This window comes from Neomonachus schauinslandi, chromosome 4 (genome assembly GCF_002201575.2).
Source record: "Neomonachus schauinslandi chromosome 4, ASM220157v2, whole genome shotgun sequence".
In the NCBI taxonomy this organism is placed as follows: domain Eukaryota; kingdom Metazoa; phylum Chordata; class Mammalia; order Carnivora; family Phocidae; genus Neomonachus; species Neomonachus schauinslandi.
The window spans coordinates 37,238,209-37,262,223 of NC_058406.1; the positions used below are offsets into that span (position 1 = coordinate 37,238,209).

Sequence of the window (24,015 nt, forward strand, 5' to 3'; positions counted from 1 at the left end):
AATGGTGGTGAAATGATATCCTATAAAACTTAAGAATTATTTAGGTAGGATAATTTGGCAAGAAAAGGTTTAAGAATTTCCATTAAAGTCACTAATGAAAATTCACTCTATCATAATAAGAGATTCTATCATAAGAAATTCCCATATGTATTTCAATAGCTGATGAGACTCCAAAACACAACCACCCAATTGCCAGACAGGAAAAAAAAAAAGGCAGTCAAAAGAATAGGGACATTAAAAGTAGAGAAATGAGATGAAAAAACTCCTTATAGTAGAAGGGCAAGTAATAAATGTACAAAGAATAATGGAATTTTTAAAAATCACTATTTGACAAACTTTACAGTAACAAATTTTTTCAAGCAAGAATCATCAAGGTATGCTAAAGGGATCAAAGTTGAGGTGACAGGATATAATAGTCTCAAAATATCTCCCCCTTAACCACAAAGGGAAGAGAGAGCAACTTTATGATGGAGAAATCTAGCAGACCCCATCTTAATTAATGAGCAACACCAGTAACAAAGCAGTATCACATGTTTCTTGACATGTTGCACTGAGAGTAACACATAACATCTGTTGTATTCTGGAGGGAAATGAATAATCTAAATTTAATCATGAGGGAAAATCAAACAAACCCAAATTGAGGGACATTCAACCAAATAACTGGCCTACACTCTCCAAAATTATCAATGTCACGCACAAAGAAAGATTAAGGAACTGATCCATTTTAAAGAAAACTAAAGAGACATGTTAACTGAAGACCATGCATGATGTGCAATTTCTTTTGCTATAAAGATATTATGAGGACAAGCAGCAAAATCTGAGTTAGGTTTATAGATTAGTTACTATTATTATTTCATTGTCCATTTTCTGCTTTTCATAATTATATCACATAATATCTGCATTAGTCTCCCTGGGCTGCCATAACAAATACCATATAGACTTGGGGGCTTTTACAACAGTTCTGGAGGCCAGAAGTCTGAAATCCAGGTGCCAGTGCAGTCAGGTTCTGGGGAGAGCTCTAGTTCTGGCTTGAAGATGGCTACCTTCTGCCTGTGTCCACATGAGGCAGAGAGAGAAAGCAAGATTTCTGGTTTCTCTTCTTATAAGGGCACTGATCCTATCATGAAGGCCCCACCCTCCTAACCTTATCTAAACCTAATTACCTTTCCCCATTTCCAAATACTACCACATTTCAGGTTAGAGCTTCAACATAAGAATTTTGGAGGGACACAATTCTGTCCATAGCAATGTGCTTGTCAAAAAAAAAAAAAGTTTATATACAAACATACATACAGAGGTGGAGGTGGGGGGGGGTAGGGAAGAGATAAAGAGGGAAAAGCAAATATTAGTATTTGTGGATTCTGAAAGTTATATGGGGATTCTTTATACTATTTCAACTTTTCTGTAAGTCTGAAATTATGTCTACATAAAAAGTTAAAAGAAAAAAAGCAGACCTCACTATTGACCTCTCTGATTGTACCTCTACACAGGTAGCTGACTGTGGCGATCAAAAGTTACTGGAGGGGCGGAGCAAGATGGCGGAGGAGTAGGAGACCTGGATTTCGTCTCCTCTCAGGAATTCAGCTGGATAGGGATCAAACCATTCTGAACACCTACAAACTCAACAGGAGATCGAAGAAAAGAAGAGCAACAACTCTCTCATCAGAAAAGCGACCACTTTCTGGAAGGTAGGACGTGCGGAGAAGTGAATCCGAGGCGATATTCGGGAGGATAGACGGCGGGGGAGGGGCCTCCGGCAGCCGCTTCTGGCAAGTGATAGAGCCGCGGAGCACAAAATCGGAACTTTTAAAAGTCTGCTCCGCTGAGGGACGTCACTCTGGTGGCTAAGCGGGGGGTGGAACCCTCCGGGACAGTGTGGTCTCAGGACCCACGGGTCACAGAAAGACTGGGGGTGCCTGAGTGTGGCAGAGCTCCCAGGTATCGGAGCAGGGAAGCCGGCTGCAGAGGCGGAGCCCAGGCGCGGGCTCTCAGCTCGGGGTTGCCATAAACCGTGATCCGCGGCACAGTCAGGCCACTGCTCCTCCAGCAGGGACCCAACAAGCGGCAGATCCGGGGAGACTCACCTTCCTCCCCCGGGAGGAGCCGCGCGGGAGTGCACCGCAGGGATCTGCTGGGTTTGGAGACTCCACCCGGGGTCGGGTGCCAGAGATAGAAACGCGCGGTCACAGGCCGGGTGAGCACGGAGTGCGGCTGGAGACCGGGGAGACAGGAGTGACTGACGGCTTTTCTCTGGGGGCTCACTGAGAAGCGGGACCCCGAGTTCTCGGCTCCTCCAGGTCGGAGATTGGGAGGCCGCCATTTTCACTCTCCGCCTCCAAAGCTGTACGGAAAGCTCGCAGGGAACAAAAGCCCCGGAGAGCAAACCCCAGCAGATTACTTAGCTGGGAGGGGGCAAGGGCGGGGCAATTCTGCCTCCGGCAAAGATATTTGGAAACCACGGCAACAGGCCCCTCCCCAGAAGATCAGCGAGAACAGCCAGCCAAGACCAAGTTTACCCATCAATGAGAACGGCAGAACTCCAGCTCTAGGGGACTACTGCACATAGAATTCATGGCTTTTTTACCATGATTCTGTAGTCTTTCAAAGTTAATTTTTTTTTAACTGTCTTTTTTTTCTTTTTTTATTCTTTTTGAATTTTTCTTTTTCCCTTTTTCAACCAACATCTTATCAATCCCTTTTTTTTAAAAAAAAAACATTTTTATTTTTCATTTTTAGAGTCATATTCTATCCCTTCATAGTAGTTACCCATATTTTTGGCTTATATATATAAGTTGTTCTCTCTTTAAAATTTTGAGATAGTTTCTTCTAACAGATCAAAATATACCCTAAATCTCTAGTATATGGTGTTTTCTGTTCCCCTGCCTGATCACATCCTCTCCCTTTTTTTTTTCTTTTTTTAAATCCTCTTCTTTCTTTTTTCAAACAACTTCTTATCAATTCCTTTTATAAAATTTTTTATAATTTCCATCTTTACAGTCATATTCCATCCCTTCATCATATCAACCCTTATTTTTGTACATATATAAGTTTTTCTTTCTTTAAAATTTTGGGAGGCACTTTCTTCTAAAAGACCAAAATACACCCCAAATCTAGTGTGTGGCACTGATCATATTTGATCACATTCTGGTTTTTTTGTTGTTGTTTTGTTTTGTTTGTTTTTGTTTTTATCTTTATCTTTTTCTTTTTTTTCTTTTTCTTTTTTCTCTCTTTCCCTTTCTTTTCCCACTGCTTCAGGTTTTTTCTGATTTGTTTAGAGTATATTTTCTGGGGACGTTGTTACTCTGCTAGCATTTTGTTCTCTCATTAATCTATTCTCCTCTGCACAAAATGACAAGACGGAAAAAATCACCTCAACAAAAAGAACAAGAGGTAGTACCGACTGCCAGGGACCTACTCAATACGGACATTAGTACAATGTCAGATCTAGAGTTCAGAATCATCACTTTAAAGATACTAGCTGGGCTTGAAAAAAAAATATGGAAGTTATTAGAGAAACCCTTTCTGGAGAAGTAAAAGAACTAAAATCCAACCAAGTAGAAATCAAAAAGGCTATTAATGAGGTGCAATCAAAAATGGGGGCGCTAACTGCTAGAATAAATGAGGCAGAAGAGAGAATCAGTAATATAGAAGATGAAATGATGGAAAATAAAGAAGCTGAGAAAAAGAGAGATAAACAACTACTGGATCACGAGGGCAGAATTCGAGAGATAAGCGATACCATAAGACGAAACAACATTAGATTAATTGGGATCCCAGAAGAAGAAGAAAGAGAGAGAGGGGCAGAAGGTATAATGGAGCAAATTATAGCAGAGAACTTCCCTAATTTGGGGAAGGAAACAGGCATCAAAATCCAGGAAGCACAGAGAACCCCTCTCAAAATCAATAAAAATAGGTCAACACCCCGACATCTAATAGTAAAACTTACGAGTCTCATAGACAAAGAGAAAATCCTGAAAGCAGCTCGGGAGAAGAGATATGTAACCTACAAGGGTAGAAACATTAGATTGGCAACAGACCTATCCACAGAGACCTGGCAGGCCAGAAAGGACTGGCAGGATATATTCAGAGCACTAACGAGAAAAATATGCAGCCAAGAATACTGTATCCAGCTAGGCTGTCATTGAAAATTGAAGGAGAGATAAAAAGCTTCCAGGACAAACAAAAACTAAAGGAATTTGCAAACACAAAACCAGCCCTACAGGAAATCTTGAAAGGAGTCCTCTAAGCAAAGAGAGACCCCAAAAGCAACATAGACCAGAAAGGAACACAGACAATATACGGTAACAGTCACCTTACAGGCAATACAATGGCACTAAATTCCTATCTTTCAATAGTTACCCTGAATGTAAATGGGCTCAATGCCCCAATCAAAAGACACAGGCTATCAGACTGGATTAAAAAACAAGACCCATCGATATGCTGTCTGCAAGAGACTCATTTTCGACCCAAAGACAGCCCCAGATTGAAAGTGAGGGGGTGGAAAACCATTTACCATGCTAATGGACACCAAAAGAAAGCTGGGGTGGCAATCCTTATATCAGACAAATTAGATTTTAAACCAAAGACTGTAATAAGAGATGAGAAAGGACACTATATCATACTTAAAGGATCTATCCAACAAGAAGATCTAACAATTGTAAATATCTATGCCCCTAACATGGGAGCAGCCAATTATATAAGCCAATTAATAACAAAAGCAAAGAAACACATCGACAACAATACAATAATAATGGGGGACTTTAACACCCCCCTCACTGAAATGGACAGATCATCTAAGCAAAAGATCAACAAGGAAATAAAGACTTTAAATGACACACTGGACCAAATGGACTTTACAGACATATTCAGAACATTCCACCCCAAAGCAACGGAATACACATTCTTCTCTAGTGCCCATGGAACATTCTCCAGAATAGATCACATCCTAGGTCATAAATCAGGTCTCAACCGGTACCAAAAGATTGGAATCATTCCCTGCCTATTTTCAGACCACAATGCTTTGAAACTAGAGCTCAATCACAAGACAAAAGTCAGAAAGAACTCAAATACATGGAGGCTAAAGAGCATCCTACTAAAGAACGAATGGGTCAACCAGGAAATTAAAGAAGAATTAAAAAAATACATGGAAACCAATGAAAATGAAAACACAACTATTCAAAATCTTTGGGATGCAGCAAAGGCAGTCCTAAGAGGAAAGTATATAGCAATACAAGCCTTTCTCAAGAAGCAAGAAAGGTCTCAAGTATACAACCTAACCCTACACCTAAAGGAGCTGGAGAAAGAACAGCAAATAAAGCCTAAACCCAGCAGGAGAAGAGAAATAATCAAGATCAGAGCAGAAATCAATGAAATAGAAACTAAAAGAACAGTAGAACAGATCAACGAAACTAGGAGCTGGTTCTTTGAAAGAATTAACAAGATTGATAAACCCCTGGCCAGACTTATCAAAAAGAGAAGAGAAATGACCCACATCAACAAAATCATGAATGAAAGAGGAGAGATCACAACCAACACCAAAGAAATACAAACAATTATAAGAACATATTATGAGCAACTCTATGCCAGCAAATTAAATAACCTGGAAGAAATGGATGCATTCCTAGAGATGTACCAACTACCAAAACTGAACCAGGATGAAATAGAAAACCTGAACAGACCTATAACCACTAAGGAAATTGAAGCAGTCATCAAAAATCTCCCAAAAAACAAAAGCCCAGGGCCAGATGGCTTCCCAGGGGAATTCTACCAAACATTTCAAGAAGAATTAATACCTATTCTTCTGAAACTGTTCCAAAAAATAGAAATGGAAGGAAAACTTCCCAACTCATTTTATGAGGCCAGCATTACCTTGATCCCAAAACCAGACAAAGACCCCATCAAAAAGGAGAATTACAGACCAATATCCCTGATGAACATGGATGCAAAAATTCTCACCAAAATACTAGCCAATAGGATCCAACAGTACATTAAAAGGATTATTCACCATGACCAAGTGGGATTTATCCCTGGGCTGCAAGGTTGGTTCAACATCCGCAAATCAATCAATGTGATACAATACATTAACAAAAGAAAGAACAAGAATCATATGATCCTCTCAATAGATGCAGAAAAAGCATTTGACAAAGTACAGCATCCTTTCTTGATCAAAACTCTTCAGAGTATAGGCATAGAGGGTACATACCTCAATATCATAAAAGCCATCTATGAAAAACCTACAGCGAATATCATTCTCAATGGGGAAAAACTGAGAGCTTTCCCCCTAAGGTCAGGAACGCGGCAGGGATGTCCACTATCACCACTGCTATTCAACATAGTATTGGAAGTCCTAGCCACAGCAATCAGACAACAAAAAGAAATCAAAGGCATCCAAAATTGGCAAGGAAGAAGTCAAACTCTCACTCTTTGCAGATGATATGATACTTTATGTGGAAAACCCAAAAGACTCCACCCCAAAACTGCTAGAACTCATACAGGAATTCAGTCAAGTGGCAGGATATAAAATCAATGCACAGAAGTCAGTGGCATTCCTATACACCAACAACAAGACAGAAGAAAGAGAAATTAAGGAGTCGATCCCATTTACAATTGCACCCAAAACCATAAGATACCTAGGAATAAATCTAACCAAAGAGACAAAGGATCTGTACTCAGAAAACTATAAAATACTCATGAAAGAAATTGAGGAAGACACAAAGAAATGGAAAAACGTTCCATGCTCATGGATTGGAAGAACAAATATTGTGAAGATGTCAATGCTACCTAGAGCAATCTACACATTCAATGCAATCCCCATCAAAATACCATCCACTTTTTTCAAAGAAATGGAACAAATAATCCTAAAATTTGTATGGAACCAGAAAAGACCCCGCATAGCCAGAGGAATGTTGAAAAAGAAAAGCAAAGCCGGCGGCATCACAATTCCGGACTTCCAGCTCTATTACAAAGCTGTCATCATCAAGACAGCATGGTACTGGCACAAAAACAGACACATAGATCAATGGAACAGAATAGAGAGCCCAGAAATGGACCCTCAACTCTATGGTCAACTCATCTTTGACAAAGCAGGAAAGAATGTCCAATGGAACAAAGACAGTCTCTTCAACAAATGGTGTTGGGAAAATTGGATAGCCACATGCAGAAGAATGAAACTGGACCATTTCCTTACACCACACACAAAAATAGACTCCAAATGGTTGAAAGACCTCAATGTGAGACAGGAGTCCATCAAAATCCTAAAGGAGAACACAGGCAGCAACCTCTTTGACCTCAGCCGAAGCAACTTCTTCCTAGAAACATCGCCAAAGGCAAGGGAGGCAAGGGCAAAAATGAACTATTGGGACTTCATCAAGATAAAAAGCTTTTGCAAAGCAAAGGAAACAGTCAACAAAACCAAAAGACAACCAACAGAATGGAAGAAGATATTTGCAAATGACATATCAGATAAAGGGCTAGTATCCAAAATCTATAAAGAACTCATCAAACTCAACACCCAAAGAACAAAGAATCCAATCAAGAAATGGGCAGAAGACATGAAAAGACATTTTTCCAAAGAAGACATCCAAATGGCCAACAGACACATGAAAAAGTGCTCAGTATCGCTCGGCATCAGGGAAATCCAAATCAAAACCTCAATGAGATACCACCTCACACCTGTCAGAATGGCTAAAATTAACAAGTCAGGAAATGACAGATGTTGGCGGGGATGCGGAGAAAGGGGAACCCTCCTACACTGTTGGTGGGAATGCAAGCTGGTGCAGCCACTCTGGAAAACTGTATGGAGGTTCCTCAAAAAGTTGAAAATAGAGCTACCATATGATCCAGCAATTGCACTACTGGGTATTTACCCCAAAGATACAAAAGTAGGGATCCGAAGGGGTACGTGCACCCCGATGTTTATAGCAGCAATGTCCACAATAGCCAAACTGTGGAAAGAGCCAAGATGTCCATCGACAGATGAATGGATAAAGAAGATGTGGTATATATATACAATGGAATATTATGCAGCCATCAAAAGGAACGAGATCTTGCCATTTGCAACGACGTGGATGGAACTGGAGGGTATTATGTTGAGTGAAATAAGTCAAACAGAGAAAGACATGTATCATATGATCTCACTGATATGAGGAATTCTTAATCTCAGGAAACAAACTGAGGGTTGCTGGAGTGGGGGGTGGGGTGGGAAGGATGGGGTGACTGGGTGATAGACACTGGGGAGGGTATGTGCTCTGGTAAGCGCTGTGAATTTTGCAAGACTGTTGAATCTCAGATCTGTACCTCTGAAACAAATAACGCAATATATGTTAAGAAAAAAAAAAAAAAGAAGAAGAAGAAGGTAGCAGGAGGGGAAGAATGAAGCGGGGGAAATCGGAGGGGTAGACGAACCATGAGAGACGATGGACTCTGAAAAACAAACAGGGTTCTAGAGGGGAGGGGGGTGGGAGGATGGATTAGCCTGGTGGTGGGTACTGAGGAGGGCACGTTCTGCATGGAGCACTGGGTGTTATGCACAAACAATGAATCATGGAACACTTCATCTAAAACTAATGATGTAATGTATGGGGATTAACATAAGAATAAAAAAAAAAATTAAAAAAAAAAAAAAAAGTTACTGGAAACTCTAACAGTTCTGCTGGCAAATACATAATAATTATCAAAAGAAATCAGACACCTCAGTGCATTCCAAAAGCATCTTCCAAAGGAATATCTATATTGAAGTTATTTTCGATTTTCTTGTTCTTAAACCTTTTTTTCCATGTCCATAAATTTCTTCCAAGAGGGGAAACAGAGTATAACATCTGTCCCTAATTGCATATAATCTGCTATTGTGGTTATAAAAGACTTAGTGATTACCACATCTATCTCCCTGCTAATGCTAAAAAAGCAAAATAAATTAGCACAAACTCTGCATGTTCTCCGAGAAGAATGTTTCATTTTCCCATTAAAAAAAAAGATTCTACACATGCAGCTTACTACATGTTATGATTGTGGTTTTTTCACTGTCTCATTTTTCTTCTTCTATGCCTTTCTCAGTAGGTAGTGAATTAACTTAAAGGCTGCTGGGAAATGCTTGCTGAACCGACTAACCAGTGATTATAGATATTAACACTCAAATATCCCTAATCATATAACACTATTTAATCTTCTTCGTAAAAGTCATCTTCAGATTGAACTTAGGAAATAATTTATCTAACCATTAGAACTAGGGCCTATGATGAAAAAAAAAGATTCCTGTAAACTAAACTTAAAGGACGTTATCTTTTCAGAAATCTAAGTATTATTATAATGACAGTGGATATTAAGGCCTGTGGTGTGCTAGGACATTTTACATGGTCATATTTACTGTGTTATCTTCATTCTTTAATATACTGATTATCAAAGTAGTTAAAATGATTTGTTCAAGAATGCCCAATTTATAAATAAGTGACAGAGCAAGTATTCAAATATATGTGTAAATGTATGTCCAAAACCCATAACCTTCAACTTTTCTTACTGTGGTGTTTCCCAAAGCCTATTCCACAAACTAAGGAGAGTATATGTTAAAGTAGGAAAATGGTTCCATAGTCAAATAAATTTAGAAATTTTTGAGCAAAACAAAATCAGGGTTTTTTTTTCTTCACTAGAAGGTTATCAGTCTTCAATATGCTACTATGTATTTTGAGTCTCAAAGAGGGAGATTAGTTTATAGGAGCATAGAAATTCTATTATTTTTAGAGAGTACCTATATGGGTATCTCACAAGTTATAAAAAGTAGCACTATGCCTTATTATCCAATAACACAGCAAAGAATCTATTTTTGTTCATTGATGCCAAGTGAAAGACTTGACTGTACCAAGGAAACTAAAGTAATGAAGAGAGACAACTTTTAACTTACCATTGTGCATCCTAGACCATCCATCTCTTTCACAGTCTCTGCCAGAAGACCCAAATAAAGCATCAGCCCTGGGACTTGGGGGGTCGACCTAGAAGAAGCAAGATTGAAAGTCAAAAAGAACTTAAATGTTCTTTCAGTCTCATGGCACCTGAAAATCAACTCAAGTACATAGACTGTAGTCATCAGGTTAACATGATAGTGCCTGTGTGGTTCAGGCATGTTCTGAAGCCAGAGCTTAGTTGAGTATTTTGCTGTTCATGTTTAAATAAAATTGAAATTAAACTCCAGAATTTTTTAATTATAAATTTGAGTCTATTTTAAAATTAACAAATTTACAGTTGAAATGTCCATTACCCCATTGCCCAGTTGGCTTTCCATTACAAAACTACAAAAAGAGAAATCTATTTTGCCACATTTAAAAAGCAAGTTTAGCCATTTGCTACTTAGATAGATGCTGAATTCAAACAGTGTCGTTACTTGGCTGTGTTCAGGGCCCAGCACGCTTAGTGCTTTATAGCTCACAGATTATTACAGCTAAGCATGTTTTCTAATGAAAAAGAAAAAGGAGTGATATAAACTGTAAAAAAGATAGCTCTATTGATCAACATTAAAAACTTTGTACATAAAAGGACACTATTAAGAGAGTGAAAAGCAAACCATTTAATAAAAAATACATATTTTTTCAAATAATTATCTGATAAGGCATTAATATCCAGAATATATAAAGAAACTTCTACAACCCTGAAAAGAACTCCTCAATTAAAAAGTGGGAGAACTTAAATACACATTTCTCCAAAAGATACACAAATGACCAATAAGCACAAGAAAAAATATTCAATATCACTAATTATTAGGGAAATACCAATCAAAATCATAGTGAGAGATACTACTTCATGATGTGAATATAATTACTGCCTCTGAACTATATACTTAAAATGGTTAAAATGGTAAATTTTATATTGTGTATATTTTACCACAATTTAAAAAAATTAAATTTTAAAAAAAGGTGAAAAGACAAGCCATAGAATGAAAAAAAAAATTTACAAATCATACCTGATAAGGATTTAGAATCCTAAATACATAAAACAAACTTACAACTAAATATCAAAAAGTAAAAAAAAAAAATTAAAATGGACAAAGAACTTGAATAGACATTTCTCCAAAGAAAATATACAAATGGCTAAAAGCACATAAAAAGATGTTCAACATCATTACTTATTAGGGAAATGCACATCAAAATGATAATGAGAAAAAAAAGCCATAATGAGAGACCAATCCACACCCCCTAGGATGGCTATAATAAAAAGAAAACAAAATAAAATAATAAGTGTTAGTGAGACTGTGGATAAAGTGAAACCCTCAAACATTGCTGGAGAGAATGTAAAATGGGACAGCCACTGTGGAAAACAGTTTGACAATCCCTCAACAAGTTAAACACAGACACACCACATGACCCAGCAATTCCACTCCTAGGTATTAAAGCAATTAGGCATGAAAACAGATACTCAAATGGAAACTTGTGTATGAATGTTCATGGAAGCACTATTCACATAACCAAAAGGTGAAAACAGCCCAATGTCCATCAACAGATGAATGGACAAACAAAATGTGGTATATACCCACACAGTGAAATATTATTCAACCATAAAAAGAACCAAGTACTGATACATGCTATAACATGAATGAAACTCAAAAACACTGTGCTAAATGAAAGATGCCAGACAGAAAGGTCTACGTATTGCAGGATTCCACTTAGATGAAAAGGCAGAGTAGGAGAATCCATATAGGAAGCAGATTAGTGGTTGCCAGGGGCTGAAGAAAGGGAGAAATGGTGAGTGAATGCTTAATGAGTACAGGGTTTCTGTTTAGGGATGACTGAAAAAGTACTGGAACTAGATCGTAGTGACAGTTGCACAACATGTACTTACTGCCACTGAAATTATACACTTTAAAATGGCTGAAGTGGTACATTTTATGAGTATTTTACTGCAATAGAAAAAAAAGATTCTATTCTGGATCAAGGCTCCATCTCACGACGCTGAGCTCATGACCTGAGTCGAAATCAAGAGTCGGATACTTAATCGACTGAGCCACCCAGGAGCCCATGAAATTAAAATTTTGTTTATCAATTTATTAAGTGCTTTTGAAATCATTAATGGCTATGGGGGAAGAAAAGACATCTCTATGCAAATACAATTGGAAAAATCCCATTTTTTATATGATAATGTAAGCAATTTTTTTTTTTTTTTTTTTTAAGATTTATGTATTTATTGGAGAGAGAGAGAGAGAGATCATGGAGGGGAGGGGCAGAGGGAGAGAATCTCAAGCAGACTCCCTGCTAAGCCCAGAGCTCGATGTGGGGCTCAATCTCATGATCCTGAGACCACCACCTGAGCCAAAATCAAGAGTTAGACTGAGCCACCCAGGCACCCCAATGTAAGCAATTTTCTAACTGTAGGCTTAGAAGCATGCATTTTTTTCTATGATCTGGAAAGCTATAAAGGAAATCTCTTCAATGAAAACATCAAGGCCTACACCTAGCAGTATTAGAATTATTCCACTTTGAACACTAGTGTGAAAAAACAGCAATTTAATGAGCACTTGAAAAGAAATTATTTCCCTCAACAATTCTTTTTTTTTTTTTTTGTGGCTAACTCCCACTAACTATTACTGGTTATTTTGCCCACAGGCATTTTAATTAAAATGCTACTATTCTTTCAGATTAGAATTTAATATATCTTTTCAACTTAATTTACAACGGCAAGCAGTCATAAAATGAAAGGTTTTCTGAAACTGCCATCAAACCAGCAAGTAAATCTTATCTGGATATGTCCAAACAACAACAAAAAATGCGGCCAGCACCTATAAACAAATCTACAGAAAAAAAGACAAATGTAATCACAATAATCTCAATAAAATATTACCATTTAAAAGTACCCATTATAAGTTTTCTTTTTACAATAAAAAACCTGTTACTTAAGGTTAAAAGAATAAATGATTCGTAGTCAAAAATAAAAATGGAATGAAATGTTGCTTAATGTAATTATATCTAAAATTAAAAAAATATATCACACACAAAAAATCTGAATTTTCAGATGGTGTATTTTCAAAAACCCATTAGATTATCCAAGGAGCATCTTTACATGTTATATTTACATATTAGAATTTAGAAAAAAATGAATTAGACATTAAAGTCAGAAATAACTTTATAGATAACCCCAAAAGTTGTTTTGCTTCTGTAGGCACTTACATCTTAACATTCATTATTACTATTATATGTATTTATTAGTAATTTTTATTAAATTGCAAGCTTTTGTTAAAGAAATACTTTTAGGATAAAAATTCTTTACAAAAATTCAAGTAACTATGAGAATTCTAAGAAAGTCCTTTATTAAACATTCTGAAATATTACAGACCCCTAAAATTAGCCCAAGTCTACTTGACTATCACACGAACACAAGCTCTAAGCTTAAACCATATCAAAAGCAGTCTTCTGTTTGGGAAGATAACAACTATGCTACCCTAACTCTCTTCACTTTCAAAGGCCTTCCCATCCTCATCAAATAGTGATTTGCTTCAAAGATCCACTATGTAAGGTTTACCCAAGGGACATAATATCAAAGGAAACTTAACTTTCCATTATAATTTTTAAAAAGGCTAGAAAAGGGGGGGTCTTCCTTTTCATAAAGAAAAGTTGGTCCTCTTTTAAAACCCTACTCTGCCATTTTAGTACTAATGTCAATTACATCTAAGTTCAATTTGTAGAGTTATTACACTGTCCAGTGTATAGGAAGAAAGGAAATGGATACTTAAAGGATTTAACATAGTATTCATAATGGAACTTGATCTCTGTCAGGTTTAAAGACTGAAAAAAAGAATGTTCTTTTACTCTAATTTTCCATTTCAGATTCCTCAGCTAACAGTTCAGGAAAGAAAATTATTAATAGAAGCCCGAAGTTGAAAGAAGTTTCAGAACAATATTTTAGTGAAACAACAGATTAGATTGGTTTCAAATGGAAATGTTTAAGAGAACACATACATGTCTAATCACAAATGGAGGTTTATCTGTTTCTTTTTTGAATTCATAGGGTCCCAGATTTAAATGGGCCAGCCGCCGCCTGGTGTCTTCAGATAGCTCACACATGCGTCTTTTTGTGTAGGGAGATGGAGAGTGTGATTTTGAAGAAATTGTAGGCTGTTCGTAGTTTTTTGCATTTATGCAATATTTATTTCTCTCAGGTGACTTGGATTTTTTCTTTTGTGATCTTGATGTTGATGTTCTGCTTTGCAGTCTGCCGTGTGATTTTTCAACTGGAGCCGTATGGTAAATAAATTTATCCTAAACATAAAAAATAAAAATTAACATGGGTAGAAGCTATATGTAGAGATATATGTATATGTATCTATCTATAAATTACAGGTAGAAAAAAAACTTTAAAAATTAATTTAAGGCACATATAATCTATCAAAGCCAACTAGTCTTTCCTATCTATGCTAGATAACTCTTTGTCTAGTAGTTAATAAAGTACATGGTATTCTTAAGTCTAACAAGTACTTATGAAAATAAAAGCCCAATATTTAATCATTGGAAAAATCTAAGAAACAAGGTCAGAAAAATTAGTTTTCAGTGTACTAAAAAATTAACATAAACATTGGTTTATCATTTGTAATTAAGTATTCAAGTAACTGGCTATATAATTTAAGAGGGCTTTTTTTCTTTTTCTTTTTTTTTTAAGAAAGAGAGTATATGAATGGGGTGGGAAGGCAGAGGGAGAGGGATGGAATCTTAAGCAGACTCCACGCTGAGCACAAAGCTCAATGTGGGGCTCAATCTCATGCCCCTGAAATCATAACCCCAGCCGAAATCAAGAGTCAGAGGCTTAACTGACTGAGCCACCCGGTGCCCCAAGAGGGCTCTCTTTAGTAGTAATGTTACAAATACACATGGCTAATTAGTTGCTTATGAAATCTTTATGGAGAAAATTATTAAAATAAGTTTCATTTATACTGCTATGATTAAATACATATATACAATGTGAACATCTGAAAAACGGCTTTATACATATTTTCATGAAATGTATTATTTGGATTATACAAGGTGATTAGGATCTTAAGATGTCTTCCAAATTAAAACTTTACAATTCAATGACCAATAGCCATATCATCTTAATTCTGGTTCCATATTTTTATAAAAGTAAAAAAGTAAAAAGACATAAAAGACACATATAAACTTTAATGACTAGTACTCTACTAGTAAAACTGGTTAGCAGTCTAAAATTTTAAAAAACAAATGTTACATTTCTAAATTTTTTTTGTGTTATTAGAATAACATTTTATTTAGTCTCTGCCTTTTGAGTGCCTTAAAGTTTGGATTACAGGTAAATAATATAAGACCTCTTAATTCATTATCTAGAATTATAAGATTTCTAATATTAGAGAAAATGGACAGTTGAGAAACTTTGTCTTCCTAACTTTAATCATTTTAAAAACCTATCAGTCCTACCTCCTTCTCTATTTTCTCAACCCCTCCTTCCCTAACTCACTAAGAGTATCTATTCTAAGTATATATTAAAACATAAATGTGATATAGAAGGGAAAAGAGTCAAATATTTTTAAAAAGTAGATAAACAGGAAAAATATATATTTTCCTAATTGGAAAATAAGCCCATGAGTTTCATACAGACCTGCAGCATCAGATTATTTCCTCATCTTTCCTCTACAGCTGTTGATACTCTCCCAGTCCTTCTCCCACCTTGTTCAATGACTTCAACAAGTAATTCAGAATTTTTCTACCATATCACACTTCATCTATCTCTATGACATCACACTGATGCACAGAAGCAGGAATGTTAGCACATGCAAGGACCTTTGAGTTGTAATAAATGTTCAAGCAGTGAATCTGTCCAAGACTTTGGACTCAGACTTCTATTTCTCAGCTTTAATTACCTTTTTCCACCTCATCTTAGAGTTCATCATTATGCAGATCCATTGCATCTCAAACTCCGAAAATCCCTTGCTGACCAAAACTACTTTTCCTCATTCTACTTCTTTTATTCTCACTGAATCTGCTGCCTGCCCTCCTCACCTCCTCAGTCCCTGGACCTCTTTTTCCCCAGGCCTTCATACATTTTTAATATCTCTTACCTTCAGACCCAGATGAACCCAACATCATCCATTTCAGCAATGCTGTAAAGTTCCTCCTTACCTACCTCTGATTATACCAAACCTAAAACAACTAACCCCACCTTCTTTCTTCATTACAATTTTTGAATGTTGAATACTATTAGAAGTTATAAACTGTGGAATATGTAGTACAGATACATGCTATCTAACTCTATCCAATCCTTAATGTATCCTGTTACTGCCCAGGAAAACTTAAAATAGTGGCTGTTACATGCTGTTAACACGATGGCTCCCTCTGGCCAACAGGATACTAGCTTGGGACAAAAAGAGAGACTTGAAAAAGTGCTATTGTCTTTTATTCCTTTTTGGAAACCTTCCTGCCTCCGTGTGAATGAGCCAAAATTAGCCTACTAGATGATGAAAGTCTTGTGGCCACCATCCCAGCTAAAATCAAGCAAATTATCAGAAATATAAAGTCCCTCCCAGACCAAAAACTCAGCCAACTACCAGACATGAATGATGCCATCATAGATCATTCAGCCCTAGCCTCGCCAGTTCAAACCAAAAGAATCAACCAATCAATCCACAGAACTGCCAAAAAGTTAGTGTTGCTTTTTACACAGCAAAAACTACCTGATCCAGCATACAAATTAATAAAACTACCACTGATATTTAACTATTAATAATAAATTTTCCTTTAGTAGGTAAAAAGAATAAGTGGAAAACTAGTTTTATTTCAGAAAATCACAATAATATACTTAATTTTTTCAATCCATCTAACTGGTGACAAAACATCAATTTGAAAATAATATGCCAAAAGGAATAAAGATCATTATAACTATTTGTAAACTTAAATAATTTTATAGTTTGTTTCACTCATTCTGCTTTTAAAAACCAAAATGGCCTGTCTTATTCTTATGTTTGAACCTGAAAATGCTGCTTTGTAGCTATTAAAATTTTAATTGTAACTTTAATATTCACTTTTTTAAAAGCAGATTTATCACATTCTTAAATAAGGTCAAAGAAGATTAAAATTCTGGCTAAAATTTTAATGTGTATGTGTATACTCTGTTGTGCCTACCAGATAATGTTTTCTATCTTGTATTTTAACCATTGTCTTCTCTCCTAATTATTTAAAAAAAAAAAAACCTTAGGAACAGCCATCAAATTCATTAATTATATGTTACGTGCCAGACACATTGCCTATTCTCTAATTTAATCTTTAAAGCAGCCTTGTGAGGAACTTGAACCCAGATCTGTCTGATTCTGAGGCATATTTTCTTAAACACTGTCTGACGCCAAAACCTATCCTATTTTCCTACATCTGTTCAATAAAGAACAAATGACAAACACTGAAATAGCAAGTTAAAAAAGAAATGAGTCTTCCCAAAAGTTTACAGAGGAAAACGTTAGTTCTTAAGTCCAATGAAACTAGTGATGAGGGGACAATTTTACATTTACGAAAGACTTTCCACCAAGCTGTACACTTAGAATGTACTTTTCTGTGCATATGCCACAGTTCATACAAAAAAGGACTTTTCTACCCATCCACCAGAAGGGCATACCCCAATGAGGAGAGAAAAATGTTGTCTGAGTGCAGGTAAAATACTGTTAATAATTTACAAATATACAGTTTTGCACAACAAGTCAGTAACATCTTTGCATTTGGCAAGCATAGTTTGTTAGATCTCTAATAGCTGCATTTCAGCTTGCATTTCAAAGATAATTAACTGTAGCCAAACTGGCACACTACGTATCTTGCTAAACAAAATAAGAATGATCCCCTTGATAATTTTATATAACCACGCTTTACCTTTCTTAGCTTACGTCACTGTTACCCTCCTCAGCAAATTTACTCTGAAACTGAGAATGCAGTAAATTATTAGTACACTTTTTCCATCATAGGTCCAGTCGTGCCTTGTTTGGGTCCTCTGTGCTTTATATGTTACTGGCTCTTCATCACATGCTGGTCATTGTTACCTAATCATAATGCAACTGCATATGAGTGATGCCTAGACATTATTAGATAACCTGTGGACAAGGCAGTAAGATGATCCTGGTGACTCAGTAAAAAGTTAGACAAGAATGAAATATTAGGTCCAGATATCTCAGTTTACTAAAGGCAGTTTTTACAAATATAGAAGGTACTGAGGTTGGAGTGTCCAAGCTTCCCTCAGTCTGATAGCATCAGTATGGCCACCAAACTGAGCAAGAGTCATATAAGAATTAGAGACACTCAAGAAACCATACTCACTAAACACCAATATCCCTGCATGAGAGAGAACCTCTGGTCACATTTGTTAAAAGGTATCCTTTGAACTTTCTGCAGTCACCTGTAACTTCTGTAAGATTTATAGAAGCCTCAGATCTAGCTCTCTGTGGGACTTCTTGATCTCAACATCTTTCTGGCAGGCTGATTGCTTTGCATTAAAAAAAAAAAGGCCCATAGAGTTACAAAATAATAACAATAACATCATGGCGCCATCTACCATGTGTACCAAACTCTTCACTCTCACATTTAAGACGCAACCAAACTGCTAAATACCTCTGATAATTGTTTTGCTTAAATTAAAGGCTGACCCCCAAAAGTGAAAAGAGTTGCAGCCAAAATAAAAGAATAATTCTTGCCCAATGCCCATAAATATGAACAAATAAGTTAAACCATTAAACACTTTAAATGAGTTCAACCTGAGTGCGGCACTTCCTTGAACTTATCAGACATTCAGTAATCACTGAAGTTGTAGAAAATTCCAGCTTTGGAGCAATTCCCTGAGGGGAAAAAGGGTATTATTAGATATTTCAATTTTTTAAAAAATATAATTTTAGTGATAAAACTATGACCTGAAGTAACAAACACTTGTCAAGATTTAGCTGTTTCATTTGTTGGTTTGACCTTCTTATTAAAGATAAAGACAATACAGTGATGCTAAATTTTAGCAAGAAACAGTTTCATTGCTGATGATTCCCTTACAAGTGATTATATTACCTTTATGTAAAAATTAATATATTTTTTCATTTTCAAGTATTTCCCTGTCAAATTATTCTAAGATTTTTAAACAATGATATAATATTAAAGTCATAAATATATAAAAACACTTAATGGATTTGAGCTCTTTTTACTTTTACAAATTAAGACATACTTAACTACATAATCAAGAAATGCTTTTACAAACCCAGCCGTTGACATACTAACTTGAGAGTTTCAAACATCATACTACAGAAAAGGTAAATAATGAGTTGCCTAAGAATTAACTAAATGATTGCTTTTCTGCAAACATAACTTTTATTAATGAAGTCCATTATGCCTATTTGTTAGTTATCTGTTGCCTCACAGGATATTAGTTAGCAGTTTAAAACAAGAGTGAACACTTATTATCTCAGATAGTTTCTATGGGTCAGGAATCTGGCAGAGGCGGAACTGGGTGGTTCTGGCTTGAAATCTCTGAGGTGATTGCAGTCAAGAGGTTGTTTGGGCTGCAGTCAAGAGGTTGTTTGGGCTGCGGTCATCCGCAGGTTTGCCTGAGGCAGGAGGATCTGCTTCCTAAGAAGGCTTGTTCACATAGCTGTTGGCTGGAGGTCTCAGTTCTTTTCTAGATTTTAGCAAGAGGACTCAGCTCCTCTATCCCATAAACCTCTCCATAAGACCGCTCCAGTGTCCTCATGCCATGGCAGCTAGTTCTCCCAAAGCAAAGCAAGAAGGAAGCCATAATCGTTTTTATGACCTAGTCTACTAAATCTAACACTGTCACATCTATCACATCCTATTTATTAGAATCCTTGAAGTATAGCCCACACTCAAAGACAAAGAAGTTAGACTTCTTTTTCAGCAGAGGAATATCAAAAATTTTGTGGACATATTTTAAAACCACCACAGTCCACCCTCTGACCACAAGTTATACTCCTTTCATGTGTAAACTAAACTCATGCTCTACAAAGAAAAGAAGAAAAGTCTCATCTTTTACAACTTCAGCTTGAAATCCAGGATGTTGGCATCTAAGTCAAATCCTTATTCAGCCTCCTCAGATGTGGTTCTTTAAGGACAGTTCTTTAAGGCCAGTTCCTCATAGTTAGAAGACTTATGAAACAAAGAGACAAGTTACCTGCCCCACATGTACCTAAAGCACACACATGCAGCAGGTGCAGGATAATCACTCCAGATGTTCTTTTTTTTTTTTTTTAAAGATTTTATTTATTTATTTGAGACAGAGAGAATGAGATAGAGAGAGCATGAGAGGGAGAAGGGTCAGAGGGAGAAGCAGACTCCCTGCCGAGCAGGGAGCCCGATGCAGGACTCGATCCCGGGACTCCAGGATCATGACCTGAGCCGAAGGCAGTCGCTTAACCGACTGAGCTACCCAGGCGCCCATCCCAGATGTTCTTATTCAAAAAGGGAGTAAACAAGAGTCAAATGGGCATCACTGGCCCATAGAAATTCTAAAATCCAGCCAAGAAAATGTTAGAAGTTCCTTGATTAGAAGTTTAGTCCTGGTCCTGCCCAGAAATAACTATCCTTTGGACTCCTCTGGGCTCTTGCTTCTAACCTTTGAATTATCACTCCTTTCCAAGGAGAAGTAGACCATATTTGGAGTGCACAGTGTTCTGAGCGTGAGTCCTGTCAACAGAATTTTGGGGGTCCAAAGGCCTTTTCATTCTGTGAGATCTCTCTGCATTTCAGACCAAGCTGGTGGTGTTTCTACCAATATAACACTCTTAAAAAAACAAATGGGTTCTCATATGAATCTTACTGAAGTTCACTCCATTAGACACAAGTTGCACCCTTCTCTACACTCAGCTTCTGCTGAGACTGCCCTTTAGCATCTTTGAAAAACTTAAATTAAATTATTAATTATTAATTTGATTAAATTATTTTCTGAGACAACATCTTGGATCTTTCTGAAATTTTAATGAAGGATTTTATAGTTATACCTTTGGTTTCACCATCAGACCACAGTTTCCAGAAGTGCCTGGAATGATTTTTACTCAGAAGTCATTCCTAATTTTAACATTATTTGCCACTGGAAAAGGCTGGGAATCTTCAGAAACAGTAAATTCCAATTCCTTTTTGCTAAACAGCCTTTCCTTTGCTTATCTCTCTCCTCTCATATTTTGCTATAAAGCAGCAAGAAAACCAAGCAGACCCTCTAACTCTCTAACCAAAAGTCTTAGACACACCATCCATTTCATTAGATATTTCTCTGCTTCCCACATTACCGCAGGCGACTGTGTGGCTAAACTTTCTGCCATTATATAACAAGGAACCCTTTTATCCCTAATTTCCAATAGCATTTACCTTATTTTCCTGCAACACACATCTGAGTTTCTTCGAGACCTTTCAAGCTTTCACAAACATTCTAGCAAAGCTTTTCCAGCTTCTGCCTCTCTCTAGAGGTGCTTTAATGTCTTTACACGTGGCAGTTGGCTTAGCCCAAAGTGACTGATACAGTAGTGAGAGCAAGGAGGAAGCCACAGTGCATTTAATGACCTGGTCTCCAGTCTAATACTGTCACTGAATCATGTTTTATCTGTTAGAGTCACTAAGTGGAGACTGGAGAATTAGCTCTGCCTTTGGAAGAGAGAAGCATCAAATCATCTGTGGACATATTTTATAACTACCATAGCCTGGATTGCAACTTATCACTTTACCCTTCCCCATATATTGCTGGTCACATAGTAAATACTCAGTGTTTTAGCCATTATTTTCACTGAGCTTTCAAAACCATTATGTATTAGTTAGGGTTCTCCAGGAAAACAGAACATATATATATAATATAATATACTAATATAGAGAGAGAGAGAGAGAGAGAGAGATTTATTTTAAGGAATTGGTTCATGCAATTGTGAGAGTGGCAAGCCCAAAATCCATAGGGCAATCCACAAGCTGGCAACTCAGACAAAAAGTTGATATTGCAATCTTAAGTGTGAAATTTGCAAGCAAGCTAGCAGGCTGGAAACTCAGGAAGTATTTCTGCATAACAGTTTTGAGGCAGAATTCCTTATTGTTTAGGAAACCTCAGTTTTTGCTCTTCAGGCCTCAACTAATTGAAATGAGATCCACCTACATTGTCAATGGTAATCTCTTATACTTAAAGTCAACTGTTTGTAAATATTAATTACATATACAAAATACTTTCACAGTAACATCTAGACTACCATTTGGCCAAACAACTGGGCACCATAACCTAACCAAGTTGAGGCATAAAATCAATCATCACTCCATCTCAAATACCAGTTCCTTTATGAAGTCTACGAGATGTAATTCATTCATTCAATTCAATCAAGTGGCATTTAAGTGCCTACTCCATGCAAAGTACTGTGCTGAGAGTTAAATTCAAAGATGAGAAAGCCACAGATTCTGTTTCTATGGAGTTCACAGTCTAAAGGGGGTATTATCATCAGCACTGTCATCACCTCAACAGCCATCACCATATCACTCTCATTTACAGAGCGTTCTCCGTGCCAGGTACTGCTGTAACCATTTACAAGGTGTCATTAACCCACCCAGCAGCCCTATGATATCTTCATATGATAGTGCTTTGCTCGAGTTTAGTCAGGTAGTCTGTGAGAGTGCCAGGATTTAATCCCAGATGTGATGGAATTCTTGCCACAGCAATGGGTTCAGGAGAACAGCCTAAGACTCAGACAGATGTCACAAGAATTCTTTTTTTTTTTTTTTTAAGATTTTATTTATTTATTTGACAGAGAGAGACACAGCCAGAGAGGGAACACAAGCAGGGGGAGTGGAAGAGGGAGAAGCAGGCTTCCCGCGGAGCAAGGAGCCCGATGTGGGACTCGATCCAAGGACCCTGGGATCATGACCTGAGCCGAAGGCAGACACTTAACGACAGCCACCCAGGCGCCCCTGTCACAAGAATTCTGAAGAAGGGTGCACTGTCTTCTGCCAGTGCAACAAATTACTGATGGGAGTGTTTTATCCATTCACATTTAAATACAATAATTGTATGACTGGATTTATATCTGCCATTTTGCTATTCACTTTATATGTGCCATATCTTTTGATTCTTCCAATCTTTCTAGGAGTCTCACCTATATATACATAGCTTGGTAGTCATCCCATGAACCTGTAAGGGTTCCACTCTTTGTTGATTATCTGTATGTGGCTTGGGGAATGCATTCAAAGATAGTCAGGTCTGCAGTTTCTACTGAGTTTCACTTGTTGCTGGGCTCTCACAGTCTCGGTCTCTCATTGCATGTGCATTGTTTCAGAATCAGCCAGGAATGGGTGGAGAGCTTATCTCAGCCCTTTTACTGCTCCCTTACTTCTGTGAACTTTCTGGCAGATGGGCTACTCACTCTAATTGGAACTGCTATTGGCCTATCAAAGCTGTGGGGTTTCTTTCATCCACTTGCATCTGAATCCAGTGAAGCCACACTACCTGTCCTTATGATTCTGACACCAATTCCAATGTGTGGGTTTTCCAACACCACCAAGCAATTCTCTGTGACACCAGGTAGGGGGTCCTATAATTTAACTCACTTCTGACACTATCTACCTGGCAACAGCATCAGATCCCAGAGGTTAAGGGATCAGTCCCACAAGACTGCCCAGCCCGCTTCAGATGCAATCACAAGACTGGGTTGTTACCTGTGTTCCCGACCAATCGGGTATAATTTGGAGGTCCCCATGACCGCCAATTGGTTTAATTAATTGGATAGAGAGGCTCACACAACTCAGGAAAATAGTTTACTGTTTACCAATTTATTATAAAAGAATATGATAAATGATACAGATGAATATCCAAAGGGAAGAGATTCATAGAGCAAAGTATGTGGGAAGGGACATGGAGCAATGCCCTCCCCAGGGAAACCACTCTCCCAGGAGCCGCCTCCATGAGTCCGGCAACCTAAGAGCTCTCTAAACCCAGGCCCTTTGGGCTTCTATGGAGGTTTCATTACATAGGCATGATTGATTAAATCACTGGCCATTGGTATTTTAATGCAATCTCCAGCCTCATCTATCCTCCCCAGAGGTCAAGGGGCTG

General features: G+C 37.3%; 1 protein-coding gene across 1 annotated transcript in view; it reads right to left on the reverse strand.

The window, feature by feature from the left end:
- SPATA6 (spermatogenesis associated 6) overlaps positions 1-24,015 on the reverse strand; it is a 145,468-nt gene that overhangs the window by 65,757 nt on the left and 55,696 nt on the right. Inside the window, exons 6-8 of the mRNA XM_044913852.1 lie at positions 18,704-18,784; positions 13,932-14,231; positions 9,893-9,980 (exon numbers count right to left, since the gene is read on the reverse strand). Coding sequence (XP_044769787.1) covers positions 9,893-9,980; positions 13,932-14,231; positions 18,704-18,784 — 469 coding nt within the window. The remainder of the gene's footprint in view (positions 1-9,892; positions 9,981-13,931; positions 14,232-18,703; positions 18,785-24,015) is intronic.